The sequence below is a fragment of the Eucyclogobius newberryi genome, unplaced genomic scaffold (assembly GCF_026437365.1).
Source record: "Eucyclogobius newberryi isolate DKJ021-1_F unplaced genomic scaffold, fEucNew1.0.hap1 SCAF_9, whole genome shotgun sequence".
Taxonomy (NCBI): domain Eukaryota; kingdom Metazoa; phylum Chordata; class Actinopteri; order Gobiiformes; family Gobiidae; genus Eucyclogobius; species Eucyclogobius newberryi.
The window spans coordinates 7814718-7835876 of record NW_027316532.1 but is presented as its reverse complement, the minus strand read 5'-3'; the positions used below and the strand labels follow the sequence as shown (position 1 = coordinate 7835876).

At 38.8% G+C, this 21159-nt stretch overlaps 1 protein-coding gene across 2 annotated transcripts in view; it reads left to right on the top strand.

Moving 5' to 3' along the window:
- Positions 1-21159, top strand: part of gng12b (guanine nucleotide binding protein (G protein), gamma 12b) — a 52732-nt gene extending 31573 nt beyond the window's left edge. For both annotated transcript variants that reach the window (XM_072438460.1, XM_072438461.1), the window contains exons 2-3: positions 18722-18830; positions 20098-21159. In XM_072438460.1, the coding sequence (XP_072294561.1) occupies positions 18744-18830; positions 20098-20223 (213 nt within the window). In that variant the 5' untranslated portion in view covers positions 18722-18743 and the 3' untranslated portion in view covers positions 20224-21159. The remainder of the gene's footprint in view (positions 1-18721; positions 18831-20097) is intronic.

Sequence of the window (21159 nt, the reverse complement as noted above, 5' to 3'; positions counted from 1 at the left end):
CTTCTCAAACTCGTGCTGGTGGAAACATATGACTTGTCAATGCCTCTTCTGTGCACTCTGTCCCACGTTGCCGTAACCCAAAGTCCGTGCAAAACCAACACAGCGTGATCGGAGTACGCTCAGAGCAGAATGACAGGAATTTTCAGTTCAGCCTTTTGTCTTTTCACATATTTGAAATTGAAAAAGCTGGTTATATGCAGTAGGAGGCTCCCACCTGGCACGTTTCGGAAAAGCAGCACGAGCAGGATTGATGCTCTCGATTAGTCATGGGAATGGAATGGGGAGTTGGATTTGGTGCGAGCTGGACGACTTGTCTGTATTAGAAATGTGAAATCTCTCTGGGTGGAGTCTGCATGTCCTGGCTATATTTGTGCGCGCTGTGTAGCTTCCTCGCACGACTGCTTTACTTTGGAGCGAATCAGACAAGATGATTGCATGATGATGCAAATTAAAGGGAAACCAAATGGCAAAAAGCAGACATACGGTAAACAGAAAATAAAGTCTCACCAAACACTGACATGATCTTCTGATAAACCGGTGTATTTCCAGGCGTGTGTGTAATCGTAGAGACTCTACAAAATGGTGCTATTTATATTGGTAAAATTATTGATAAGTAGTCAATGTCTATGCACATTTTACTGCTCAAGGCTGTTTTACCCATGACCAAATATTTTTAATGGATTAGCTTGTCTTGGCAATGTAAACTGTCCCAATGTATCAAATTATAAGACTCTTTGCCATGTTTTGATGCAGGAAAGGACCAAATAGGGCCAAATAGTTTCTTTCTTTTAATTTTTTTTTTCTACAAATGTTTTTTCCTTAATGCAGTGCCTGTGAATTGTGTTTACTGACAACGGCAAAAAACCTTTTCTGATTCTGATTCTTAGGTGGTACTTGGTGTGAGGAATGCTTTTGTGTCATTTCGCTTTGCAGTTCGTCTTCGAAGCCTGCGGTTTTGAATGTTGCTGTCGGCAATGTCACATGAAGAGCGCTCAATGATTTGCATATTATCTGCACTTGTCACGACTGAACTATTGCAGTTTAAAATATTTGTACCATACAATAAGTAATGCAATTTGGACGTATAGAAGTTTGTATTTTGCACTGCACAAAGCTGACAATAATTTGTATCTTTAGTCTTTACTTAATCATACCCACACTTATCCATATCCACCGTCTTAACACACCACCAAAATATCTCTACTCTTTTTTGTTCATCCTCACGAGACATAGCTTTCTTTTATTTCCTATTAACATTTGGTCGTGTTGCTTGATTATCACACAAACCGGAGAAGTCCCTAAGCAACATTCTTGAGAAAAAAAAGTGGGATTATGCAAAATGTCAAGCTGCTGCAGTATTTTTCCTGGGAAATCTCTCTTCTCAGAAACAATGAGGCCCTGCCATGTGATAGCTGTGTGAGAACAGACCATTCCTCACTACGACGGCTGCACATGCTGGCTTTTTCGAGGCACAATGTTGAGAACGAAAGGGCGTAGGTGCAAAAATGAGATTTAAAATGCATATGTATGTTCCACGCATAAGCAAAGTGTTAATTTCCTATGTGCATGTTGTTGTGCAATTAAATGTCATTGCATTCTATTGAGAAATGGATTAAAAACATCTTTTATGATCACTTTCCTTACAAATTGTTTAAAAAGATTTAGACAATTATACGTTAAAGAGGAAATATGAAAAATCAACATGATTGTTTAACCTTGTTACAACGGCGTTTTCTCATCTTTAGTTTACACAAAGTTGTATATTGATTGATTCATGCTTGTTTGAATAATTTTGTGTCGTAACATTTTTAGAATTGTCAGTCAGGCTAATGTTAAACCAATAGAGATTTTAAGATATAAAATACTAGACTTCGCGTTAAAATATTAAAACATGACGTGGTTTAGTGATAAATGTATATCTATGGACGTTCAGCACACTTCCGACAAACATGGCGGCAGTTTTTTGACGTTCCATCTTAAGCTCTGTTGTCCTGCACCTTAAACTACCCCCTATCCCCACCCACATCTCTGTACTTACTGATTATTTGAAACCTGTTTGTAACAAGGAAATGCCACTATGACGTTCTACAGTTTTGCTTTAGTTAGTTTAGTTAGTTTGCTGGCGATTATTCATTACAAAATAAGTGTAAAAATCAGCATCTGTCAATATCTTTTAGAATAAGTTGAAAGCGTAAACATTGTCCTAAGGTTTTAAGAATGTCTCTTATACCCTTTAGTGGCTCTGTTCTTGTTGTGGTGAAGGGAGTTCTGCCTCGGGGTACAGGAAGTGTTGGCGGGACAGCTCACTTTTCCTCCTCAGGGGAATTTTGGACCAACACAGGACTTTGGTGCATGGCTGCTGGTGCTGGTTGTTGGGGTGGCTGGGGGGAGTGGGTCTCTGGATGAGGGAGTGAGTCTTGGGTGGAGACAGAGTAAATGATCCTGCTCCTTTCATGTGTTGAAGGAAGAAGGGCCCACCTCGTGCACACAGGCGTTTCTCACAAGAGCTCATTTCTCTGCTGCACAGTAAAGAAAGGGGAGCAGTTATGATATGCTTTCTTTACATGGACAAAATACAAATGTACAAATGTATGCGTGACATCTAATCTTTTTGAAATATGCTAAAATAATTCATTAGTACATTTTTGTATTAATTGCTGATAAGGAGCAGGGATGTTTTTTTTTATTTTTTACAATTTCATCCAGTGTAAATTTGGCGTTTTGGAAAGAGTAATTGGGGTAAAACTGTTACCTGCTATTGCTAAAAATAAGTAAGAAGTAAGTTCAAAGGTATGTAAATTTAGAATGATCCAAATTTAAATCAAAATAATCACTCACTGTGCTTGCTTGTCCTAAGTCTGGATAAATGGTACTGTGCTGAACCTCTAGTTGGACATCTATGTTTATGAGGGGAAAAGCTGGAGACACACGTCTGTGACGCTCTGGACGCACGTTTAATCTAGACACAAATTCACCTCTCTCCTACTTGTGCACTGACTGCTATTCAGAAGAAAGACTGCTGCTCTTGAGGAAGTTCCTGATGCAAATTTTGCTGAAAGTTCTGTTTTTCCAACGTTGGCGTCTGGCGCGGCCATGAGAGATGCATGAACTCATAAAACGCGCCAAAGCTGCAAAGCAGGACCGCCTGGACATGCGTCTACCATAGACCTTAAAGCCTTTGACCCTGCAATTTGAACCAATTCAAGTGTGTCAGTATATGCTGGGACGTATATGTAGCACTGCTGCTTTGTATGTTTTACCTGTATTGTATTACACAACTGTTTTATGTACAGAGCAGGGTTCACCAGCTGCTTTGAACTCCAGCAAACTTGCTTCAAATGTAACTGTACTTTCTGTGACTGTCAATTTGCATAAAGGACAATTTTATGAATAGCTTAGCTAAGTTAATATAAATAAATACAATTTTGATACTGGAACTGGCTATTGTTTATGATAAACGTACCTTTATGTCTCAATCGATATTTTGGTCTTGAGCCATCTCTCAAGTGCCATTGTTGTTTATTTTCAAGTTGTTTTTTTTATTTTAATTTGAGCTACTGATAATGTGAGCATTGTGGCGTTGATGGCAAGATTCTTGGTTTGCTTTTCCATAATTTCCATTCCAGCAAACCAGTGTAGGGGTATTGAAAAGTACTGCATGGCAACAATATACAGAAAATTACATTTTGCCCAACTATTACTTAGATCAAAACAGAAATAGCTGCTGATCACTGACTAATCTAAAGGAAGCTCTTATGTTCACACTTTGAATACAATTTTAGTATACCAAGGCTCATAAAGCATATTTAGAATTCAGCTCTAAACATGGTCTTTCGAAATAGTTTATGTAAAAATATGTTTGTATATACATATATTTGTTGTTTACTTGGTGTTGAAGGACCTTAAACTGTAAACTCACAACTGTAAATGTCCTCTAACTGACAGAGTAACCCGGTTTGGACACATGCATGCTAACGCTTGTGCTAACGCTGCTGTAGGTCTGCTGTTGACTGTCTACATTGGCCCCGCTCTCAGACAAGTGTCGCGCTCAGAGCAGACACCCCGACGGAGCCTTCACAAGCTCTTCGTCACACTCTGTATAACCTCAGGGCTTTTCCTGGAGCCCAGCACGCCTCTGTTCCCCTCACAAACTCCCTGCCCTGTTTCCTACGAATCCGACGTGATGACAGGAGAGTTATTACTTCGCAACATCAGCAACACGCCCGGGAGACAACTGTTTCTCAGACAAATGTACAACTGTATTTCCAGAGGAGCCGAGACAAAATATGTAATGTTTAAGTTTGCAATGAGTGGAAGTGGAACTAAGTGGATCTGTGTGCACAATATGGCTGCATACATTAGAAAGATCACAATAATATTCTAAGAGGCAAAACATGCACCACTCCATATAAGCAGCATAAGTCAGTTTGGCGGAATTCATTTTAAGTTTAAGGACACCACTTTGTGCACACAGAAGATCAACGCAAACTAGTGACAAAAAACACACTAACACATACACTTGTGTACATTTATATGCTACTATACATATAAGTACACATGTGTTTGCTGTAACGTTAATACAAAGATACCAAGTAATACAAAAAAACAGCGACAGAGATCGATGACCACCCCAATGAGTACCAGTGTCCCGGGCAACTGCATTTGCAAGCCAAAACCAGACCGTCCTGAAGTATGCCGATCCATCCCGGAACCAGTACACAACCACACTGTAATACTGGGGAGACCATCTTCATCCTGCGCAGAACATTTCACTCGATTGTCCAAAAAAAGCACAGAGATTGTCATCAAACCTCTTATCCAGCACGAAAGCCGAGTTCGGGACCTCAGCACCCCACAGCGCTATACATACACTTTTTATAGCGCAAATTTGATCATATCGTCTTTAATTGTTAATAAGACCATCCAGTTAATTTAGTGGTAATTTCTTTTACAGAACCTTCCAAGAGAGCCTCTCAATATACTATTTTTAGGCCCATATGTTTTTTTAGACACAATAGTATAGTGTGAAGTGGGGAGGAGAGAGGGAAGGACATTGGAGCAAATTGTCGAGACCCGGATTTGAACTCATGATGCTGCGAGTTGCTCACATACACATTATAATTTTGCAAATGGAAATCAATTGTTTTAAAGGTTGAATGGACGATTTTTTTGTTATTTCCTCGTGGCTGGACTGCCAATTAGTCCTGCTACGTATCAATCATAAAACGCACCTACAGCTCACCTGCAGCCGCGTCCGGCTCGTCCACATGAGCAGCACGGTTCCGCGTGTCTAAGCGCATTGATCTATCATAATATAGTTCCCTCAGTGTACGGGACAAAATTAGGACGGAGAAAGACTGTTCGGGCTGTCTTATAAAAGACAGAAATCTACGGGAGACGAGAGATGCGATGCGCTCCGTCGCCCTAATAAACAAACGCACGTGTTTGTTGTATCAGTCCGCACGGGGGAGTGCGCTTGCGCACTTCCGCCTGCGTTCTCAAATCGCCGAAAAAACGTTGATTGCGCCTTTAGGTTACAATGATGTCCATATAAATAAATAATACTGATAAGTTTGTGTTATTTTTTGGGAAAGGCCTCTGGTGTAAAACTTTACCATAGTGTCCATGTAAAATAAGCCTTGAAAATGACTTGACATTTGACCCAAAAATACTTTTAGTAGGGCTGTGGTCGACTAAAGATGGGCAAGGCAAGTTTTTTTCTAGAGCACATTTCATACACAAGGCAATTCAAAGTGCTTCACACAGCAGGAAAAATGCATTAAAATCACAAAGAAATTACAGAAACAGAAATACAATAAAATTAACTAAATTAAAAAAACAAAACACCTCGCTACAGAGGGTAATGTGTTTTCGCAGTCCAACTCCTTTTTAAATTAGTCCAACTGATTGTCTAAACTAATGAAATCACAAAACGGTTTAAGACATAAAAGAGAAGAGTGCAAATAAAATTCTTTCAGTCATATGCACAGCTAAACAAAACTGTTGTTAGCTTGGATTTGAACTTTGTCAGAGAAGAAGCCTGTCTCACATCTTGATGAAAACTGTTCCAGATTTTAGCTCCACAAAACTGAAACGCAGATTCCCCATGTTTAGTCCTGACATGCCCTCTGCATCGATTAATCGACTAAACTAAAGTTGCATTGACTAAAGCTCACTATTTATTAGGCTATTTTGGATAAACACCCATGTACACACAGAAGTAACCAATACAGCAGCCTCTATAGAGTCAAGCCAAAAAGTGTACGCTTAATATAGGCCCGCTATGTAAGTATGACATGCAAATTCTTTCTGCGTGTTTACAGTTAGTTCTTCCTCCAGGATTTTCCAGAAGTGCTTGATATTTGGGCCAAGAATGTATTTACAGAAGTTAGCAGCCATGTCACTGCTCCGTTTTATCTTGTTGTAAGTATGAGGGAAATGCAAAAACAGTTATGATGATCCTTTTTGACGGCATCCGAAAAATGAATGTAATGTCTGTCTGGAGCCAATGTTCACACAAACTTTCACTGTTTGCTGATTGTATCTTATATTTGTGGATTATTACCATATTATAAAAAATGTAAATTGCTCTGCATTTGTAAGGTTAGCTAAACTTAACTTAACTTGAGCTACACTTGTGCAACAAATTATATGGTATATCTAAGCACTGCGCCTCAGTTAACCCACACCTCTGCAGAATATCAGTTACAGGTTCAGTGTCATGATGCCGCCTGCAGCCAACAATGTGGGCATGAACACAAAGACAACTCTACTTTTCTTATAACAAGGACTTGACTTGCACTGATCCAAATTACTTTTACTACATCGTGCATGACAGCATTCTATATTTACTCTCGCAGGTGCTGGGACAAAGGCCTGCATCTGGTCATCATATGTAAGGCCAAGTTTCACATCCTGTTCTGGAAAAGCCAAAGAGCAATATTGACCAAACTGTGAGTTTGAGGAAAAAGTAGATGTGTGACTTTTTCAAGCAATAAAACACATGAATGAATGATATGAAAATGTTAAAGATACTACGTTTAATGCCATAATATTCTACAAACATCTCCAGCATTTAACAAGACATGTAGTACACCGTTCTTTAAAAGACACTTTAAACAAAAGTATTTGTTCAGCTTGATATTAAAGCATCCTTTAAAGACTCCTTTCACTTTACTCCATTAAACATGGCCCTCCGGGTCCTCCATAATTTCTCCAAATCATTTTTAGACCTTTGAACTTATCCGTCACCATTTTCTAGGGAGTTTTAACAGATTTTTCCTGCATATAATGTTGATAAAAAACTTTTAGAACGTATTGTCCCAGCTCTACCCACTGGAGGTACACATGCAGCACCAGTCTAGAACAAGTGGTGTTGTGCAGTTATTATTATGTGTATCTGTGAAAAAGAGCCTCTCTGTCTGTGACTCAGCCCTAAAGGAAGCTCATGCATTTTACTCTGGTTTGTTCTTCTCAGGCCAGCTCACTTCACAGCCACTCCTCAAAGCGCTTAACGGTCTATTAAAACCTGAGGAGGTGGGAATCACTGCTGCAGTCGCTCCACTCGGGGGAAATTAGTGCTTTTAGTCAGACTGCAATCTCTGTGTTAAAGAGCATGTAATTGTCTGGGACGGGACGGATTGGGTTTCTCAAGTTTAAAAGAGTGCTTTGATCTTATGGGTGGACAATATGGACAAAAAGTAGGCTATGCAATCAATCAACTTTGAATCTAGAGCGAGATTCAGTCATTTCAAGTTGCCAATGATCAGCTTGGATCTTTTTATTGGAGAAGTTCACTACCACTGTCAGAAAAGAATGTGGTTTAGTGCAGAGTTTAGACTTTGTAGGAAGAACTTGGACTATTATATTCTTTATGTTCTGGAAGATAATTATTGAGAGACCTTTTTATTTGCATTTAACGATATACATTGAATACAATTTAATACAAAATTGTGGTTGATAGTAAGGGGGAAAATTATAATTTCCCAATATTCCCAATACTAAAAGAACTGACTATCACTCTATAACATTGTTTTCTGTTTTGTTTTTGTTGTTCTGAAATTAGTAAGAATACACAATATTCAAAATGGCCATATCTTCTAAAGTAACTCAAAACTATTTCAGTATTTTCTTGTGGTTACTATTTATACTATATATTTTTAGTACATGATAAGGTGGTTTTATTATGCTGCTACACCTACCACTTTAAATATAGCAAATGTGACTAATAACATGACGCATAAGTGACTAATAAACAAAGGTTGCAACATAATATCTGTTTAACCTCACACACCTGATATTTTATACAAATATTTATACGCCTATAATATTGCATGTCAAGTGGAAACACAGTGACTGCATGTGCATTGTGACATCCAGCTCTCCAAAGACATGCCTAAATTTCTGATTGCTAATATAAGTCACCTTCATTCCTTCATTATTAGCTTCTTTCCTGCCCCACCCTTCATTAGCTCCCATACCACACTTACACCCACCACTCTCCCTGTACATCTCCCTCACGCTCTTAAAGCAGACATGCATTTGTTTGTGTAGGGAGGCCTGTCTCTTTCCTCTGCACGGCTGGCTGGACACCCCGGCTCCCTGATACCATCGTCCCGTCCCAGATTAGCGCTCATGGGGGCGCCGTTAGCCCTGTCAAAGCCCCCTTAAACTGCCGCCCTGGTGCCTCTGTCCCTCCCTCCCGCACAATGCAACAGCCATCCTGCCGAGCGTGCCCCGGCGCTGATAGCTCTTGCATTGTCTCCATGCCTGTTGAAGCTTATGGGGGCTTATGGGAGGGCACCAGGTTTGTTGCCGGGTAGATTTGCAACTGTGGGGAAGATAATGGGCCCACACTCTAAACCGTTTTGGGACGTGGAGGTGATAAAGACTGATTTATAGGCGACAGTCTGGACTTCTGGTTATCAGCCACTGAATATCTTGGCTGTAACTTTAAACAAAAAACAAAGGTAACTAATGTGCGTCTGGTGTGCTGATTATTTTTTGAATGTTTAATTTAAAGGGGTCATATTATGCAAAAGCAATAGTAGTGTGCTTTTAACCTTGTTACAACAGTGTTTCCTCATCATTAGTTTACTCAAAGGTGTATTTTTATTGATTTCTGCATGTTCGAGTATTCCTGTATCGCACTGCAAAAGAGTGCGATAAGAGTGTGCAGAAAATGCCTGTTTTCACCTACCCCCTATCACCGGCCACATCCCTGTACTGAGTTGTGATTATTTGAAAAATTAAGACTCTAGAGTTCTACACTGTCACAAAAATAAAAACATGACATGTACATGACAGTCTGCTGCTCGTTACAGTGAAATGTCACTATGACGAGGTGGGGCTTATCAGTTTTGAACAGGAAGTACACTGACCGGTTTCTATTATTGAGCTTTAGATCAATTGAAATGAACAAAATATAAATCAATAACCTACTTATGTTTGCAAAGGCGGTTAGCGCTGTTGCCACCCAAGAAGGAGATCATGGATTTGATTCCCGGACCAGTCCAACATCACATGATCTCTCTGGGTGGAGTCTGCATGTCCTCCCTGTGTTACCGTGGGTTCTCTCCGGGTTCTCCGGCTTCCTCCCATCGTCCAAAGACATGCATGTGTTAGGCAAAATTGGCAACTCTAAATTGGCCCAATGGACAGGTGTTGAAAATTTGCATATTCTGCTATAACACTTAAAACATTGCATCTGGTTCGTCCAATGTAAATGCTATGTCCTTAAATAAATAATAGTTCTTGATATATTCTTCACATACTGTATCAAGTTCAGACTTCAGAGGTGACCAAAATGTTCAGGTTCAGGGAACCATGCATTTTGCTTTAAAAAAAGTACCAGTTCTTAAGCAGCATAAGTAGAAAGTCATCCAAGAAATGATTCAAGTTAGAGTAAAACATATTTGGGGAATCTACTATAAAGTAAAAGTAACATCTGATTTATGATTTGAAGTTTGTGTAATTGGATGGGTAAAATGGTAAATAATCCACATGATCTGGTATTTTCAACCATAAAAATTAGAAACAAATGAATCAGATCTGAAGGAGCGGTGCAAGAAGCATTTAACATTGTCAACATAAAGCTTTGTTAAACTGTAAACCTTAATCAATAAGAGAACTGTTACACTGTCAACTATACTACTCAGGTAAGAGTAAAAGTATGGTGTCTGGAAACTACTCGGAGAAGTAAAATTGTATTAAAAAGTTATTTGGGTAAATGTCAAGTGCATTAAATGTAACTGAATAATACCCACCTTTGCTCAGGTTCAAGTTCCTTTTTCAGTGAATGGTTGTACTTTCATCCCCGGGTAATGGTCAAACACATGTAGTACTGTGAGAGCATTGATAAAAGTAGTTTTTGAAGTATTTGTGAGCTTTGATGTGGCTCGGTGCAGGTGGGCCCCTCAGCGCTAACAGACTTTATGACACTGCAGTGTTGTCCTGTGGTGAGTAATAGGGCTTAGATCTGCTGCCAAAGCCTCTCACTCAGACCTGTTTAAGTCCTCAGAACAGAGCTCAATGTGGAGATGTCTGCATGCATCAACAAAACCATCACGTTTTGTGAGTTTGTTTGTTTTATAGATTGCAGCTGCATTAGAAATGGTTGTAGGGTTGTCAAGAAGATCATACTGAACAGCTACCGAATATAATACATACAAAGAAGTGGAAGGTTTCCTGGAATAGTTTTTGAATAATCTTGATCTCTATCATAACTGATGTTATATAATGTTTTTCGGCATTAATTGTTGTTATACTGGTGAGTGCTTGTCTTCTGATCCCAAGTTTCACACTTTCGACATAAACATCCTTGGTTGAGCGGTCAGTGACCCACAGGTTGGAGGCTCAATTCCAGCTGCCTCAGGTGAATGCTGCCGTTGTGTCCTTGGGCCTCGCCGCTAGTGTCTGTTGTTGTTGTTGTTGTTTTATGGTGGTTGGCATCTGTGTACGCTGATGTGCGAATGGGTGAGTGGTTCTTTGATGTAAAGTGCTCTGAGTGCCTTGAAGGTAGAAAAGTGCAGTATAAATGTGACCATTTAACTTTTAAAAAACTTACAAAACTTTTTGTGTGGTGATGACACTAAAGGTTGTAATGTAGCAGTAAGTAGATAACACATTTAACATACTGTAGTTTAAATGTGTTATCACAAGTCTACATTATTTTTCAGTTTTTGGAGACATGCTGTGTGATTATTGCTGATAAGAACGTCTATACTGTTGTTTCCATCAGTGTGCGCCAGGGCAGATGTGGCTACATAAGAGCTCATCTTTGCTGCCTGGTGTGAATAATGCATTCAATCACAAAGGATCTATAATAAAGCCATTAGAGTTAGTTCATTTGAAAACTATTCAAATAGTTCTTCTCTGACTACTGCGCTTCTATAGCAGCAGACAAAGATGCTCCTCCTAATCCATTCCAGTCATTCTTTAGTTGTTATTCGGACACTTATCTCATTATTGAAGCATATTTGTGTCTAGCTCTTTAGTTAGGCAGAATTATTGGTTATAATTGATCACATGTGAATATACGGCTGTTGACATTCTAAGCCGATGCATGCTTTACATAACTGGAGTTCCTCTGTGTTTACCACCACATGTCTCCTACAGCTCTTTAGCCTTTACCTTACCACCAGGATTACTGTACTTTTTTTGCACTTGGACAGCTGTTGAACTAAAAACATAAACAAGCTTTTCACGGGTCTGTCTACAAATCTATTGTGTGGAATAAACAAAGAGAAATTATAGGTGCAATAGTGTTGTGGTCATCTAATATCTTCTCCAGTGCATTATGTCATTGTGTGCGCCCACCTTTACTACACAACTGTAAACTTGTTTCCACTGGTTTGTTTTGGAGCAGATTGGTACGTTTGACCCTCTTCAGTGCTGATATAACAGAAGACAATCATTTCTGACCAAACGCTGACTTGATCTGGTGATAAACTTCTGTATTTTGAGCCGGCACGTTTCATAAAAGCTCGCACACATTTGCAGCAATTATTTCCTCTTTATCTACATACTGTATTTGTGTTATGATCAAATTTATTTTTATATCCAGTGTTTATTGCTTCTAACATTGTCCAAGCCCAATGCATTACAGAGGTGTTAAAAGAGAAGTGAAGTCAATTTAAGTAAAGCTTATGATAAACTGGAAGTAGTTTCTTGTAGTAGATTGACCTAATGATTAAATTAATATAAATTTGGTCAAATTTAAAATTGAATTCTAAAGAAAACATTTGGATATATTTGGCTGACAGGTGTAAAAATAATCCATCAGAAATGTTGTGCACCTTTTAAACAACTTTAAGTATCCAGTAGGAAATATAGGACACCAATGTGTTGCACAAAAATTAGGATAATTTTGGTTTATTACAATGTCCAAAAATGAAGACGATTATCAAATACTCCTGTAACCTTTTTAAATTAAGAAATATACTGTTGCATTTGCTCTTTTGATAATAATTTAATAACAATTTAATAATGACCACATATATCACCAATACACTTTAAAGATCCTGCATTATTTAAATCCGTACATGCTTAGTGTGTGACTATTACGTCCCTGTCCTTAGTCCCCAGCGTGTCCATAAACAACAATGGAGTAGTAAACCTCCTCCTTGTGTGTTTTAGTGCCCATTATGTGAGTAATTTGTCCTTTTTGTGGAGTGCCATTGGCGGCAGTATCTTCAGACGTCACACTCGCCCGGATACGTCAGAGCTTTGGTAAACGTTCCAATGGCCGCTGGTCTGTTCAGTCTGTGCAGTCAGCCCTGTGCTGCGTGAAACAACTCTGTAGACGCCAGCAGTGATGAGAGGGTCAGGAGGCGACTAGGGTACTGCATGCTAGTTATAGTGGGTTTGGAATCGGAAGGTCAAGAAGTCTAGTTTTATCTTGTCTGTGGATCATGGTCCAAGCACACAAACATTTGACGTTGTAGGAGCTCTTGGGAACAAACGTTGCAATAAAAGTCTGAAACAGCCACAAAAATATTACGCATTACAAAAGCTGTTTTGACTAGTGGTGGGCGATACCACAGATTTTTGATTCGATACAATACCAAGTAATACTTCTTTGTTTGTTTGTTTGTTTGTTTGTTTTTTTTGTTTGTTTAACTATTTGCGTTCTGTTGCTGTGCGTCGGTGCTCTTGTCAATCCACACATTTTGTTTTAGCATGTTTTTCTTTGCTTGAGGACAGGCCTACACGTGCTTATTTTATTGTGTTGTACTAAACTTAATGAGTTATTTTTACCACTGACACTCGTACAATTTTGTTCAAAATTTCCTCTTTCATTCGTGTCATGTGCATATTCTCCAGGACCAGATTCAGACTCGTCTCGTGAAGGGTCCATATAGTTGCTACATTGAAGGTTAAATGGTAAAATGCCCTACTCTATAACCACATTGTTTACATACTGTAATTTTTTCTAGAGCTCTATTTTGTTATCTTAACCTCTCTAAAGCCTTGTATTTGACTTACTTTGCACAAGCACAACAACTTAATAAAAACAAAGAATACAACTTTAGCAATCATAGCATGCAGGAGTGCTACTTGGATATAATAAGGTAATGGCAATGACTTAATCTGCTGGCCACGCTGAAACTAGGGCGTTTTAACCATTACTTTGTGCCTTAGCTCACTGCTTTTTTTTAAACTTTAATCCAGCTCTTAAATAAGTTTCTTTTTGCAGAATGACCGCAGACAGGATGTTGAAAATGAATGTAAAAATAGAACCGCATGGTATTAAGGTCTTGCAGGGTCATCACTTATAGCTCTGTCTAGCTAGTGAACAAAAGAGTTGCAGAAGGTGGCGCTCCAGTGGTCTATTTTTGCGGCGGCCGGCCCATATTAAATCATTTAGTCGCAACAGTCTGTGGAGCTTCCTGTGGAGGAAGAGGAAGGAAGAGTGGGCGGTGGATCAGAGGGTTTGGTCCTGTGCGCCTGTCTCCTGACGGCCATGTTTGACCCCCCTGCTCCTCCTCTGTGCTTCCTGCTGCAGAAAGAAGCTGCAAATCACTGGAGCATGTGTGAGACCTGTACATTTGTTTCAACCTTTGTTGGTAGAAATTGGTTTATAGAATTGGATATGAATGCAATTGAGAACAGCACATTTACAACCCAAAACATGCGTAATATACTAGGGCTTTCAACTAATTTTCATATTTTGATAATTATAATCATTGTCTGGACTATACAGACTCTTAAACACATTCAATAAGACCTTTTACAACATAAACAATAGAAATTGAAATACACTTTATATGTAAATATTCTCTAGCTAGAAGCCCTCAGTCTGCATATTTTAACCTTATTTGGTTGAAAATATATTTACAAAATCAACATGTGCAATAGAAAGGCCGTTTGACTATTTTACTAATTGAAAAAATAACTGCTGACTGGTCAACTACTAAAATTTATCAGTACTTGCAGCCCTACAGTAAACTAATATTCTAGACGAGAGTCCCCTGACCGGCTGCCCAGGGACATGGATTGCAAGATGGGTCCAAATCAGAGAATACATTACCCTATAAAGAACAATAAAAAAGTAAAAACAGAAACGTCCCAATAATTAGAGCAATTGTGCACACAACCTGGTACATGATATAAACATTTTATCTCAATCATTTCAACGAGTCTAAAATAATTGAATCCTTTGTATACTGTGCAGATTATTGTTTACATGCATGATTTGTGATTTGTGATGATTGATGAACTAAAACAAATATTGTTCCGGAATACCATCCATCTATTAGCTTTAAAAAATGTTTTTTAAGTGGTTGCTAGTTTTCCTGTTAATTTTTTTTCTAACCACTTTGTGAATAAACCAGGCTAAACACATGATCATGTTTTGTAGCGAGGATGTGGTGTTTCTCCCGTGTGGTCGCTTCAGTAGCCAAATTATCCCAGATTTGTCATAGTTTGCGATGTTTTGAGGCTAAAGCTAACTCCCCCATGGAAAAGGCATTGGCGCCAACCTACGAAAAGATGTAAAGAGTCCACGTGACTACACTTTTTGAAGACACCTTTACAGCAGGGTAATGAATGGCAATGAAAATGAAATAACATGTAAATTACAATAAACCATCAACACTGATCAGATTAAACGTTTGCCACCCTCGCCTGGTCCGAGTGTGCTTTAGTTTAGATGGTGTATGGTAGGTTGCACCCTAAATCTGCTAAATCTGAATATCTGGTCTACTCTCCACCTTCTAATATCCTCTAAAGTGTCTGGAGATGTTTGTCAGAAAAAACACTTTATTATAAAACCCTGTGCGTATAACTTTGACTGATATTGACAATTAAAATTATGTGATAATGATAAAATAGTGAAAACATGTTGTACTCTAATGTTAACTAATGTAAATTAATTCATAATATTCATCATAAACACCCAAAAATCATTGGTTTAACGACACTCTCTTGCTTAATATATGGGTTAATGATGAATAGAATACACAATCTTAATAAAGATTTTGAATCGTTATGAGATGATGGTTAAATCATTCCCCAAAAGGAAATGCAGAAATACATTTGTACCTTCAATAATGTGAGGTTTTACTCACTACAGTCCGTCAATTTGGAGCTTTGTAATCTGTTCTTGCATCTACCCTCGATCATTTGTAAATCCCGGAGCACAAAAAGAATCCACAATCTCTGAAACTCTGATAAAGTTTGTTAATTGCGTCTGATGCGGTTTGTTTCGATGCAAATTCTCCGCCGCCATCACTGGAGTTTGATGGTGCATGCTGGGATAGAGCTTTATACTTCACTTAATGATTATTCCATTACTAAATTAGTCAGTAACAGTAAAGTTCTTGCTTCTGTAAGTTTAAACATCTGATAGCCTGCTGCCATCATTCTATACTTTGTAGTGCTTTTGAATAATGACTTGATTCAAATATTATACCAGATGTCCTTCCTTTACCATGAAAAAGTGAACTGTCTAATCTGTGTTTTGTGCCAACACTGAAATGTCACCTTATCATTCCCAAAGGCTGCATTTCCCATTCTCTCCTTGCACTGCTTTGTACACAAAACCGAGAAGCGAGCTTTCCCAGAAGTGTCAGTTTGCTTCATGTGAACTCTGTCTGAAGTGCGTAAACGCTGTGGTCAAACCCAACGGCCTGTTTCACAATTCCCACTTCCAGGATACGAGCTCTTCATTCACCGGCGCATTACGTCACAGAGAGGTTTCCCAGACCGTTTGACATGCACAGAGCAGCAGAAACAGAGCAGAGCAAAGAGTGCTCAGACTTTTGCTTCTGCTTTCAACACACACCTTTCTAGTGAAGAAAAGGGAACTAGAGCAATACTGTTTGTTTTTTACTGACAGAGGTGTAGATAGGGCTGAACTATTTTTTTCATTGCCATTTTTCTGGCAAGTAATGCAAGATTCAGTTTACTATGCACATTTGAAAGCATTAAGAGTTGAGAAAGCACTGAAATACTGTATGAATCCCATGCATTTCAGAACACGTACTCTTTGTCAGATTTAATACCTAAAGGTTCACTGTGTAACTTTTCAGGTGGAGGGTAAATCCTTCACCAGAGGTTCTCAAACTTTTCAGGCCGGGACCCCCAAAATAACCATGAAATCAACTCAAGACCCCTACAGCAAAATTAAATAGCTATCTGCAATAATTTCAAATTTCAAACCATTTTAAATTAGGTTTAATTGTATTGATTTTGTAGTTTAGTGTGTTATCTGACCCAATTTCATATATATTTTTATGATACAGTATCATAATTTTAATGTTACAACACCCAGCTCATACTTGCTTGTGACCCTCCCGGTGGTCCTGACCCCCACTTTGGGAACCACTGGCCTACCCATTTTTTTTTTTATTCCACAGAGAATAACATTTGACCAGTGGTGGAAGAAGTACTTTTTCTCAAGTATAAATAAAGGTATGACATATAGAAATCTCCTGGAGTAAAAGTATTGAAGTAAATGTTTAAAATGCTCTCAAATGAAGTGTAAAGGTAAAATATATTTAAATGTACTTTAGTGAAGTACAGATACCTAAAAAATTGCACCTAAGTATAGTACTTACTTACTTTAGTACTTACTTTTTGAACACTACTGCATTTGACTAGATTAAAATTCAAAACACCTTTAATTGAATCATGCATGGGGGATAGGTTTAATGCCCTACAGTGGAACATCGCAGCTAAAGTAATAACAATAACAATAATAATTTTGTTCTCTGCATAGGACAAATAACTATTCAAAGTGCAAGTTCTGTTTCACTTGCTCTCACTGTGCTAGTGGAGGTTACTGTGTGTGGTAATAACAAAGTTTCTTTGTGTACTCAGAAGTGTTTAACTGACTTTGCGCAGCTCTTGTTCTGTACTGCAGTGTCGTGTTGAAACACTGACAGTAAAAGGGAGTGGACTTCACTTCTGCAGAAAAGGCGGCCGCTGCAGAGAACTCCCATTCACAGAACAGGACATCATGATATTATGCAGTCACCACTTGTTACAGTTACAAATGTGCTGCTGTGGAGGACGCAGTGACCACTTAGAAATACATCTTGAAAACTGCCATTATGAGAACCTTTGGTAAACTGACATAACTATGAGCATACAGTAGATATATTACCATATTACCACACCAGAAGTTGTGTTTTCTGTCAATTACTACTTTTTCGACTAATCTTGCCTTTTTTGTGTGGTCTTTCCTCGCTGAGAAGGAAGGTCTGGACAGGGAATGCTCTGGGACATTTAACCATTTGTTTAATTACTGTGAGCGTTGTTAATTTGCCTATTTATTTTTGACCAATGGCGTTTCATTGTTTGATTCTATAACTTTCTGTTGGTTAAATCAACAATTTTTGGACATCCCACTGAGGCAACTGCTGCTGGGAGTTTTGGTGTTACAAACATACATTTCATTTCATTGAATATATACCTGTACTGTAGCATGAAACATCGTTTTACCAAAACCTTACCATACATGATCATATTTCTTTTGAAACAGCCATAATTGGATTTGAGAATGGTTCATAGCAAATGTAAAATGGACTGTAGAGATATTTTGAATAAATGAACATTGAATAAATGGATAAAAATCACAGATATGATTTTTCACACAGGATTAAAATGATCTTAGGACCTCTAAGTTTGCAGAAATATAGTATGGCAAATTTGAAGGGATTTTTACAGACATTTTCACAGACATGGACAATTAGCACGGGACAAGAGACACAGACGAGATTCGTAATTATTACAATTTACCTGAGGTCTCCAGATAAAATTAATCCTGTTCGAACAGAGCTTTAGTAAATATGTATTCTGGCATTAGCATTGTGTTTGTTGCGTCTCTGATGTTGTGTTTGTAATAATGAGGCCATAACGCTGAACTCTGGCTCTCTCCAGGTGTAACCTCACATACCATCCCTCTGCATGTGTCCTATTTACCACTGCACTCATTAGAGGTGACGGCTGCTGCGTGCACTTCTGTTCCGGACACTCAGTGCTACCAACACACACAGCACACAATGTAACGTAGAACAAACATGCCTTCATTTCATACAGATAACATGATTTAATTGAGCCAACACACCCTTTATATCGAGCTATAAAAGGCACAGCACCACTTGTATCAACCGATTACATATATTTTTAGATAACGACTGGCAATCCTTTTGTTATTTAAAAATGCATTTCGATTCGATATTTAGCTATAATGAGGCTCTAATTTTCTTTTTTGTAGGTCTGATCCCGCTGCGCGAAGCATGTCATCCAAAAATGCAAGCGGTTTGGCCCAGGCTCGACGCACAGTGCAGCAGCTCCGGGCAGAGGCCAGGATCGACAGGATAAAGGTTTTTAAACGAATTGCGTCAATATTATAAGCATGCATTTCTTTTCACTTTAAAGATATGGCTTCTCCTGAGTGTGAATAGGGCAGATTTCCCTTTCTTTATCCTTTTCTTTCTCATCTCACTATATATTGCCAGACCACCTGAATAAACTGGAAAATAATTGTACTTCTCCATCTCTTTTAAGTGTTGGGAAATGAATAATGCATGATGCGTATCTTGAAAGCCAAATAAAAATCTAAGGAACACAATATTATTGTTATTCATATTAAAGCAAATGAACAAATGTACTTTCCCCTATAAAGTGTTGAAAAATCAATACTTTGTGAAAAAAAGGAGGCCACTGCTCACTGTTCTCTTGGTGAAACATTTTATCGGCCACAATCTCAGAAGAAAGAGCCGTGTGCGTGGCGATGTGCTGCTCTGGATGAGAGCTGATTGGCTGTGCGATGGTAGTCCACCCCTGTTTCGCTCCACCGCCTGAAAAAGCTCTACGAAAGTCATACATGTGTCAAAAAAATGAACGCATGTGAATACAAGCAATGTGTGGGTACCTCATTTTAAAACAGTGAAAGGAGGAAGCAGGTTTTACGACCTTTGCCCGATTTGTATTTAATATAAAATCCCTTTTCATCATGCAGTGTTTTGTAAATGTAGATAATTGAGATTTTTTTTTGTGACTAAAAAACATAACCTATGCACTTTGCAAAGCATTTTGTTGAGTAATAACTAAGAGAGGAGCCAGGATCACCACTTTTTGTCCAATCAGGTACATTGTTTGCTAAGAATCATAGGAATACTGCCCACCAGACACTATCCTGGACATGCCCCTTTTTTGCCCTACGCAGTTCTGCCAAAATAATGGTCGTGTCAGGGTGTGATATCAAAAGTGAAAATACTGCACAAAGTAGGTAGAGATCCATAATAACTTCCTAGGAACAAGTGCACGAGACTATGGTGCAATATCAGAGTAGACTGCTAAACATAGCACGTACTGCAGTATCTTGTCAAACGACTGGCGAAAACCTAATCAAGCTTCAGGTATAATGTAGTTTTGGGCGACTGTTTAACCCCATACACTGCACGAGTCGCCCCTTTTCTTCCTGGAACAAGCTCAACCACAACGACTAAAACAACACAACATCCTTTTTCACACTTCAAAATCACTTCCTATTATTGACCCAATCAAAGTGCTCTTTTTCTTCTGTTCTGCAGTGAAAGCGAGAGACAACCGTAACCCTTAATTGCATTTCGGCCCCTCTCTCCGCAGGTATCCAAGGCCTCGTCCGACCTCATGCGTTACTGCGGGGAGCACGCCAAATACGACCCTCTGCTCATGGGCGTCCCAGCTTCAGAAAACCCCTTCAAAGACAAGAAACCCTGCATCCTTCTATAGGCACAAACCCACGAGGCCACAGCACTTAGCAGAGGACGCTCAACACTGTTTAGAAGAAGCAAGTTAGGACTTTTGTCTCGCTACATTGTTCTCTGGAGGGATCAAGAGGAACTGGGGGAAAAGGGGCAGCGTTTTGGGCTTTTTATCCCAGCATGCAAATTCCCAGCCAGTCATGCGTCACCTTAAATCTGCAAGCTGGAGGAAACTGCTTGTATGTTGTTGATAGTAAACAGAGATATGACAATATCCAGTTAAATCCAAGCAAAGTAACCGAACAGGCTTTTTATTCAGGATCACTGGAAACACAATCTGTATAGTGTGGAAAGAGGTGTGAGATGTTCCTGCTGCAGGTGACAATACAATGTACCATTCACAGGGTCAAGCCAGTGTCAATATAAAACATGTTACAATGCAGTTTAGTGGTAATAATGTAAGTGAATAGCTTTTAGTTAGTCGTTTCATAAATTCAGTATACCTATTTTGCCTTGTTTTCCTAGTACAGTTCTCTCTTTTTTTGTCATTTTTTCCATTAACCCTAATGTCTGTTACTATGTCAGTCCAGTCCTTGATCGTTGGGGAGGTTTGTGTCATCCATACATTCCAAAATTATCCGTTTATTGTGTCCATGGCAGGAGTTTTAAGTACATAGTTCTAAAATTGAGAGGGCAATGTCAAAAACAGTCTGCAGTAAATTGTTCATTTCAGTCCAATATTTTTGAGCTACAGGACAGTGCCAGAACACGTGATAGTGATGTGCCTCTCGGCTGACACAGATTCTCTAATGTCAGTATTTCCTAGTACATTTCTAATAGATACTTCAGACATTTGTGGGTATAAAATATTATCCCATTTGAAGAAATATGGTATTCAAAAACATGAATTATTCCATGTACCGATATTTCTATTTTTGTTTTAATTAGTCCCAACTTCCGTAAT